This window comes from Perca fluviatilis, chromosome 23 (genome assembly GCF_010015445.1).
Source record: "Perca fluviatilis chromosome 23, GENO_Pfluv_1.0, whole genome shotgun sequence".
Classification (NCBI taxonomy): Eukaryota; Metazoa; Chordata; class Actinopteri; order Perciformes; family Percidae; genus Perca; species Perca fluviatilis.
This window is the reverse complement of record NC_053134.1, coordinates 20,227,408-20,237,128: the sequence shown is the minus strand read 5'-3', so window position 1 is coordinate 20,237,128 and position 9,721 is coordinate 20,227,408. Positions and strand designations below refer to the sequence as shown.

General features: G+C 40.0%; 1 protein-coding gene across 1 annotated transcript in view; it reads right to left on the bottom strand.

Annotated features, from left to right (window-relative positions):
* plxnc1 (plexin C1) overlaps positions 1-9,721 on the bottom strand; it is a 47,642-nt gene that overhangs the window by 23,300 nt on the left and 14,621 nt on the right. Inside the window, exons 17-22 of the mRNA XM_039792449.1 lie at positions 8,431-8,534; positions 8,274-8,315; positions 8,047-8,171; positions 7,002-7,200; positions 5,573-5,719; positions 1-8 (exon numbers count right to left, since the gene is read on the bottom strand). The exon at positions 1-8 is cut by the window's left edge and continues 161 nt beyond it. Of these exons, the coding sequence (XP_039648383.1) occupies positions 1-8; positions 5,573-5,719; positions 7,002-7,200; positions 8,047-8,171; positions 8,274-8,315; positions 8,431-8,534 (625 nt within the window). The remainder of the gene's footprint in view (positions 9-5,572; positions 5,720-7,001; positions 7,201-8,046; positions 8,172-8,273; positions 8,316-8,430; positions 8,535-9,721) is intronic.

Genomic DNA, 9,721 nt, shown 5'->3' with positions numbered 1-9,721 from the left:
TTCAGCTTCTGTAAACATTACACAGAAACATGGACAAAATTGACATGTCATTGTATTTTGTTAGCGGCAACAACTCTTTCACAATCTGCTGTTGAGTCGAGTCACTCTGGCAGCAGAGAGAAGGAAATATAAAAGAGGACGGAACAGAGAGATGTAACAGAGTGAAGTGTGTAGTTTCTGGACTTCTAACAGACTTTTTATAAACTCTGTCTTAAGTTTTTGGTAACAAAGAAACTCATATGAACCTTCCCCTACTTTCAGAGGACACCTCTCTGGAAACATCTGGAAAGTGTTATCAATGGGGCCCCCAAGATGTTGAAAAGAAGGCCAGTTGGCTTGTAGCCATTGGTCAATTATTGATCCCACCCTAAGTTATGAAGAATATATAAATACCATGTGTTAACAGCAGAACCTCAGAGTGACTTTTGAGAATTGGGAAACTGGTCGCTCTCCGGGCTCTTCAGAGCTTGTAAATCGATGCTGAATTCCTTGTTGTAAATAAACCTTTATAATCAAGAAACCGTGTCGGCAGATTCCTCTCTACACAGCAACGCACCATCGTTACTACATACACTACAAGTGTTAGAAGACCATACTGGGGACAGATAAATTGTTTGTTTGCAGTTTAGTGCAGGGTGTTTATGCGTCGACTTCTGCAAATGTACATTTCATGTGCTAAAATCTAAATTTCATTAAGTATTTGCAGGTACTGCATGTAGAAATTTCCCGTAAATGTCTGCCTGTGCTTTAGGGGCTGTTTGTCAAATCACAAACGTATTTCTAGCTTACTGTCAAACATTTGATACCGAGTGGAAAATACAAGATGATTAGCAGGGATTACTGTCGCAGTCAGCAGGATTCTTAAAATACTTAGACTAAAATTTTAGTCTCTTTAGTTTTGAAATCTTGAATATTTCTCTGTAAAATTAAGCAACAATCAGAGTTCAAATGTTAAAAAAGCATTCTGTGTTATTATTTATTAAGAGTTTAATACCCAAAACTCAAGAAAATAGGCAAACTCCGCAACTGTTATCAGATACTTTGTTTATAAAAGACCCCATCGCTCACAGTAAGACGCTGACAAAGAAAATGTGTTTTCAGGGCATTTAAGATTATTAAATCAACATATACACAACCTTGTGTGTGTCATCATCGCATGCATGAATCAGGTCTACTGAATGCTTCCACATTTGTCCTTGTTATAGGAGACTGATTTCTCGTGTCAGCATTCACAGACTCCAGCAACTGTAGTTCCATACACTTTGCTGTCAAACCCACAGAATTAAAGTTCTGCTTCCTAACTCATGCTTAGCCACTCGCTTCTATTCTCCTGCTCTCCCAGTTTTAATGATATTTAAATGCTTTATAATTGAATTATGTCTCCATTCCTTATAGAGATGATTGTTGACCAAAGATGGGCTGTCAGACATGTATTGAACCTGTGTCACCGTTTTGTTCTGAATGGGGTCTAAAATGAATTAGGTCTACTTATTTTCTTTCATTTATTGTCATTTATGCAATGGTCCTGAACAATTTGCTACATGTTCCTTTAAGACGCCATAGACTTAAAAGGGTTAATCTTTGCCTTTTTTCTTGCGAATTACAGGATCATATTACCAGGCCTCTGAAAATGACTCAAAGACTTAATTTGTTATTTTTTGGTTGACTTGCTCATAACCCATAGGCATATCGGACTGTTGATGATCGGTCACAAGTAGAATTTGCTTCATTCTGGGGTCACTATTGGGATTACCACAGATCTAATAGATGATGTAGCTTAGTTTTTTCCCACGTTATCATTTAAATCCTGTTATCCACAAAGTAACATGTGAATTTGTTACTTTTTTGGCCACTCTATGTATTGTATCACTTCACTTCCATGCTAATATTACTCAAAAAAATGCCTAACTGCATAATTTTGTCATGTACCTCTTCATCTAGCTCTGAGAAGTAGGGTGTGTTCAAAGGAAGCTCGTTCATACAGTATATGTGGGTTGATTGATGTGTTTAGTCTGAGAAATGCTGAGATGCTCCACTTCCTTGAATTAGGTGTTTTCATGAGTAGCTTCATGCTTCCTTAAACAGGTTCTGTCACAGCTTAAAATTTGATGTATTTTAGGGTTTCTCCTTATCCAAAGCAGCCCATTTATGTAAAAATCAATGACTGTATGTATGTTTTCCCACTTTTAAAACTGTACAATTGTAAAAACTGACTATTGGCTCCTACATCTGTGGGACACATGACATTTGAAATATTCAAATGTGGGGATATATGCCACTGAGCTGCAGTGGTTGAGCAAGTATTCAATAAAAAAAACAACTCCTGAAGCTATTAATCAACCCACGCCTGAACACACACCTCATTGAAAAAAACATCTTGTTACATTTAGGGTTGGGTACCGAAACTCGGTGCCAATAGGGAACCGGTGCCGACGTAAACGGTAGTAACGAGACCGAATAAGAACGAAAGTTTCGGTGCCTCATGTCGGTGCTTGACTTTACACTACACCTGACAGCACGTAACATTAGCCTACCTTTAGCTAGCAGCTGGATTAAACACCGGTAAAATGCTGACAGCTAACGTTAAACAGTGTAAAGTGTGACTGTATTTCACTGTGGAGGACTTCAACAGCGGGATGTAACAGTCTGCACTGCAGCGCAGAAGCTGCCGTTGTCGCAATTCATAGATATACAGTATGTTTATATGGTCGGAATGAAACAACACAGACGGTGCGTTCACTTGAAGCTGCCGTTGTCGGAATTAAACAACACAGACGGTGCGTTCACTTGCAGCTGCCGTTGTCGGAATTAAACAACACAGACGGTGCGTTCACCTGCAGCTGCCGTTGTCGGAATTAAACAACACAGACGGTGCATTCACTTAAAACAGGTAGCCTCGTGGTGCATTCACAGTAATTGTAAAATACCCTTTTCCCATCTGGGGTTCAACAGCAATTTACTGGTGAAATAAGTTATTGTTATTGTTATAGTTATTACATCATTATTAAATCTTTAATTTTGACCATGGCCTTAGCAATAAACAAGTCACTGACCCTTATTTTTTTTCTTCTTCTTTTTTTTTTAATTTAATTGAAAAGTACCGGTTCAGGCACCGTTTAGGCACCGGCACCGTTTTAAAAGTATCGATTTAGCACCGGAATCGGAAAAAAAAAAAACGATACCCAACCCTAGTTACATTACATGGTATTGTTTTTCTGTATCACTTGAAACTTGTTCCTTGAAACTATGAAACCTGCAACAGAAGCCATAACAAGTTGTTTTTAACTTTGCTTAATAAGTCTAAAGGTGACCAAATTGAATTTATATCAACAAAATTTGACAGAATAAACTGGAAAAAAAATGCCCCCCCATACATCCAAAATACCTATTACATGACTATTGAAACATATGAAAATCACTACAAAATAAAACAAATTGGCAAAATGGCTGGTTTGCTTGGTATATATTATCTGAAGGCACAGCGCTGCACCCACTTGTCCCATACATCCCGTATTGCTGCCAATTTTTCACGCTCCCGTCGAGCCTGCCTTGACATGGGAGAAAACATTGAATGTTTTCAGAGACATAGTGGCTGGAAATATTGCCCTTCCAGTGTCAGCATTCCATAGGCCTGCTGTTGCTTCACCTACTGACTTGTAACACTCCTGCCAAAATGAGCAACCCAATTTAGGAATGCAGGTCTGTCACATCCATATCTTTCCAACTGTCCACATACACACGACTTCCCTCTAAATTTGTCATCTCAAGTATATCTTTTTCAAGTGACGTCATGAAAAGCTCAAATGCTGATTTTATGTCTTGGACATGGCTGACAGCATATCTGGTGGGGCCTGGTATCATTTTTTAATCACATTAGCAGCACTAAGTCTACCCTGTCATTCAAGTGGGGAGAGGGACCATAATCATTTTTCCATTTTTGGAGGTAACGTGTCTGCTGGTGGTTGAGAGACAACAGAAGGGTCAACCCCAAGAGGATGTCTCGTAATCAGGGTCCTCCTCAACATTATCCTCAGTCTCTCACAATATTTCCCCCCCCTCCCTGAGTGTGTGTGTGTGTGTGTGTGTGTGTGGGGGGGGGGGGGATAAATGGTTGCTTATAATGGGCAATGTAGATATTGCATTAAAGATCAGCCACTTCTTTCTACAACAGTCGAGAATCCTTTTGCAATTATGTAAGCACATCATGTAATCTGAAAACTGCTGCCCTGGTTAAAAAAACAAAGCAACTGATCTCAGCCGGTATTCTGTCTGTAATGGAGTGGAATGGAAATTTCTAAGTGACCCCAAACTTTTGACCGGTGGTGTATATATGACAGTGTTTTAGGAACTATTTCAGAACTTCTCTGGTGTGCAACATCCTGGAAATTAGTTTTTTCAAAATAACCTGAAAACTTACAGTAAGTAAAGCAATGTCAAGCTTTTTAAGGCTATACTGTTTTGCATATTCAAAAGGGCCTTAAAATACATGGAGGAAGTGGTTCAAGATAAACAGCTGTGCAATGACAAGCTGTCTTAATACTTGTGGCAAACAACCCTCATAAACTAGTCCAGGACTGAGTGGGAGAGAAAAAAATCTGACCCACAATTTGGAAATTTTAAAAAGGTCCAATGGCATGAAAATTTCACTTTGATGTTTTTTAACATTGATATGCGTTCCCCCAGCCTGCCTATGGTCCCACAGTGGCTAGAAATGGTGATAGGTGTAACCCGAGCCCTGGGTATCCTGCTCTGCCTTTGAGAAAATGAAAGCTCAGATGGACCGATCTGGAATCTTCTCCTTATGAGGTCATAAGGAGCAAGGTTACCTCCCCTTTCTCTGCTTTGCCCGCCCATGAGAGAGAGACATCATGGCTTTCAAACGAGCAAAGTGGCAGTTGGTCAAGGCTACACCCCCACCCTCCACCTTGCCCCTCCCTCTCTCCTCTTCAATAGCTACAGGCACAGAAATGGCACATACTAAGGAAAGCTCATTGTGGGACTGGCTCTGGTGGCTGTAATTCTGTACCAATGCTCAATTTCAGGAAAGAGACTTCAGATACAGTATTAGGGGACCACTGAGGTCTATATAAAAGCATCCAAAGAGCACCATGTCATGGGACCTTTAATATCATAGCATCACTTTTTATATAAAAGTGTGTATTTTGGAAGATTGGGGGTGCTGTGTATATATTGCGTGATTAGACAGAGAATTACAGTAAGTAGGTCCAGTTTCGTACAAAACTTAAAAAATAAAAACAGAACTAAGAATTGGGAAGTGTTGATGATTGCTCCACACTTAAAAAGCACAACTGACTAAACTTGTGCCGTACTGACATAGAGCAATACGCAAACGTACCACTCATGGTTTGGTATTTATTCCATGAGTGTGAAGTAAATAAACCACCACACACAAAATGACCTCATTTGGCCCAAGTAATCCGCTCAAGTGGGCAAATGCCCAGAGATGTGTGTGTGCGAGTGTGAGTGTGTGTGTGAGTGTGTGTGTGTGAGTGTGTGTGTGAGTGAGTGTGTGTAAGTGTGAGTGTGAGTGTAACTGTGAGTGTGAGTATACCAGGGAGCTGAAGTCCTGAGCCTGCCACAGCAGCCAGTCCTCGCTGAGTGTGTACAGAGCTTTCTCTGTAACGCAATCCACAGGTCCTTTTGCTGTCTGCTGCGTGAGAGCGCTCACCATCAGGAAAAGGTGCTGGCCAACGCTTTCCTGCACAAGTTCAGAAAATCTGTCAGTCAAATGAGGCACAGCAGATGTGGTAACTGTGTGTGGAGCTGTGGTGTCAACCACAAAGAGACAATTAAGTTTGTGGCGTTTTTTCTAATTTGGTTAATTCAGGTTTCCAGTAACAAAAAGGGGCAGGGATTGTTAACCAAAATTTGATGTTAGACGCTACCAGAATTTAGTACCGACAAACATTTATAAATAAAAATCAACAGCTGAGCAAATATTTTGAGCTGTGTACAGGTAACAAATAGCTGCACAGAGCTAACATTTGTAACCATGGTAATGTTTCCTTTAGTTAAAGCTGTTATTGTGGGCAGACAAGGTTAAGAGAGGATAGGATGTGGTTTATAAAATGGATAAAGTAACACCTTTACTTTGGGATGTGACTGTCAATAGTTGGTAACTAGGCCTGTTGGGGCCTCACAGAGAAATAAATAATCACAGGGCATAAACACAGCAATATTCTGCAAAATATTTGAAGAACAACAAGCAAAGGTTTATCCAGTCGCGGTTATTCATCATGCAAATTGAGAAAAAGCCTGCACAAATACTACGTGTATTGCACAAATTGTAAAACCATTTGGTTTCAAAACTTGGGGGCGTGCTGCTATTTCTGTATGGTGTAATAATTTTTTTTTAAACTTCTCAGAACATGTTCCGGTTTACTTCAGACACTGTGTTGTGTCGACATACACAGTTTTATCCAGATTTCGACTAACAAGAAGTTGAGTTAAAGGTAAAGACAAGAGTAAGAGTCTACAGCCATGCTAGCAGCTCTGTGAGAATGGGCATGCTCATGTTAGCATGCACACATGCTCACAATGACAATGTTAACATGCTTATGTTTAGCAGGTATGTTTTTAACCTTGATCACCATCTTACTTAGTGTATTAGCATGCTAACATTTGCTAATTAGCAATAATCACAGAGCACAGCAGATGAACATGTTATTAGTTTTGCAGGAATTTAATTATAAACCAAAAAGGGAGAAATTTTAATTTTTGACCTAATGGTGGTGAAACATTAAAATTCATGGATCACTGAAGTATTACAATTCATCCTGAGGGGAACACAAATGTCTGTACCCATTTTTTATGGCAATCCACCCAATATTTGTTAAGATATTTAATAGGCCTACTGGACCAAAGTAGTTGAACAACTGACTGACAAACATTAACCATCCCTAGAGCCAAGATGCAAGCATGGTTAAGAATAGCTGAACTTCTCCTTGAAGTTTTATAGAACAGCAAAACCTAAAACTGACCCTGAGGAAGCCATAAAGGCAGACTGACATCCAGTTGGTTAGCAGTTTCTCCACGATGGACTCAGTGCGTCGTAGCAGCAGCTTGGGCTGAGCATTGCTGCTCTGCTGCATCAGAGCCTTCAGCAGAGCCTCCATTACCTCCGTCAGGTACGACAAGTTGTTGTGGAGCGCTACGGTCAGTAATGAGGCCAACGCACACCTGGAAGAGAGCAGATAAAGGTAAGGAGACAAAGTAGGCAAGATCAGGATGCAGGATGGGAGTTTAAACACGATACAATGCCGAAGAAGAGAAAAGAAAAATATTGTGCAATGGTATAATCGAAGGGACGAACAGAGAATGTACGAAGAGCCATATAGAAAAGAATAAAACAGTTTACCAGACTCAACTATTTGTTGATTAATCAATTAGTCAGACAGAAAATCCATCTCCAACTAGTTTCAAAATCAATTAACTCATTTTTCAAGCAAACATGCTATCTCGTTTCAGCTTCTTAAATGAGAGGATTTGCTGCTTTTATTTGTCATATGACAAAAATGTAAAGCTTTGATTTTTGGTAAGTTGATTGAACAAAAACAAATTTAAGACATCAACATAGGTTCTAAAAAATTGGGAATTACCTTTTTTCACTGTTACCATTTCATAGACTAAACAATTAATGGATTAATCGAAAGACAGATTAATCGATAATGAAAACAATCGATTAGTTGCGGCGCTAACTGACACAAGTAAGTAACTAACAAGAAAACAAGTAGAGTCACAAAAAAAACACCCAATGATGAAAGTGAAGGGGAAGAAAATAGGATACACTGAAAGAGACCACAATAGGCAAGAATGGAACCGAAAACTGAAATATTAACGTGGAAACGAGCAGACAAAAATGAAGTAATTGATAGCATACAGCAGATGAGAATAGAGTACGGGTTGACAAGCAGAAAGCCTGTAAGACACAAAATAGAATAGACCTATTTTACTACGCTTAATACATCGGTTGTATAATACTGTGTACAAGAGATAGTCCGGCACAGTGAAAGATTACAAACTGACTTGTCTTTGATGGTGAAGCTCTTCTGCTCCTCCAGAGCGTGCACCATAGATGTGAGGAAGAGCTGGTCCTGGATCAGCCTGGACAAGCCCTGGCAACATTCGTCAAGCTGAACCTTCACCACATCCTGATTTCAGGTCAGATACAACAATACATCACTGACAGAGTTATACATCGCTGACAGAGTTATAAAGTGGTACCGACAAAGACAGCTGGTATCAAACCTTACCTGACCGATGTCTTTGATAAACGATGTCATCAAAGATTCACTCTGAAAAACAATAACAAAAAATGGCTTTGTAAATCTGGGAGTGATAATGCATTATATTTGATATTTCATAATTGACAGCATCAGTTTGCATTATTTCTATCCAGCTCCACTGTACCTCAGGAAAAAAGATTCTGGAGGCAAAATGCTTGTAGTCGAGGAAAGGAATCGCTCCAACATTTTCCATCAGGTCAGCATTCTCTGTCTGCAGATCCACAAAACCTGTGGACAGTTAAGGGAGGCTGCTTTCATGGACTATAAACCTGTTTGTGTCGGGATCTGGCATGGCTGGAGGAAACACTTTGTACAGAAAAACAGTAAGCTACAAAGGACAAAGCAGATTATATGTAAGTGTCAGGGAAAACAGTAAACTTGTGAAGCAGGCATCCGTTTGCAGGTCACAAATAAAAAGACGAAGTAAAAATGGGGGACAATCTGCACTTCACCTCTGCAGGCCCAAAGCTGATTGCTACAAGGCCTTGCATGAGCATGTGTGTGAACATTGTGTACAACATTTGTTTTTTTAACATCTTCCAAATAAGGAACAAGTTCAGGGCATTTCACGCCACAGAAAAGGAACTGCATGTGTGTGTGTTTAACTGTAGACTGTAAAGTGGTTAAACACAGAAGCTAGTGTCTGATAGGGTTGAGCTAATTATGAAGTACGATCAGATACGGTTTCCAAAATTCGTAATTGCCATGCTAGCAGCTCTGTAAAGTGGTACATGCAACTTGAGTTGCATGAACCTTTGCACAGCTCTCTCTGGAGCCACTAATGCTTTGTAAAACTTGTTTCATCACATCCAGCAGTACTCTGACCTGATGCATCATATGGTTTGTTACATAGAACAATCGGAGAAGCCCTCACTGGAAACCGTTTGGAAAAGAGCAGGCACAAAAAATACCTGGCAAGAGATTGAATGAACCATCTATTACGTCTGCAATTTGTTTTGAACGAACATGCGCGGCTGTCACATACACCTAAACCGCGCCTGTAGCTGCCAGCTGCTCATCACCGGACTCTGATTCGTTTGGTTAGCTGGTATGTCAGACACAAGCGCGTTACCTAATGCCTGACAAGATTGGTTTTCGTGTGATATAGGATCCCACGATTCCCACGTTATATCACGCAAATCCAGCTGCCGTGCAAGGTAAGCAGTACTCCCCAAGATCAGAGTTTCTCTTTAAGAGATCACCAAAGTTGTCTCATGTCGTCATGAGGGAAGCATGGCTAAAAACCATCGTAACGCTTGGATGGGGATTAGCATGTTGTTGATTAGGGCTGAGTAATGTTTGATCATTTCTGATAATAGTACTGCTGCAATACTTGATGTTTAGTTCAGAACAGCAATACATTAACATATTTACATGATTGGGTATACAGATAGTATTATATGAACACTTTATTC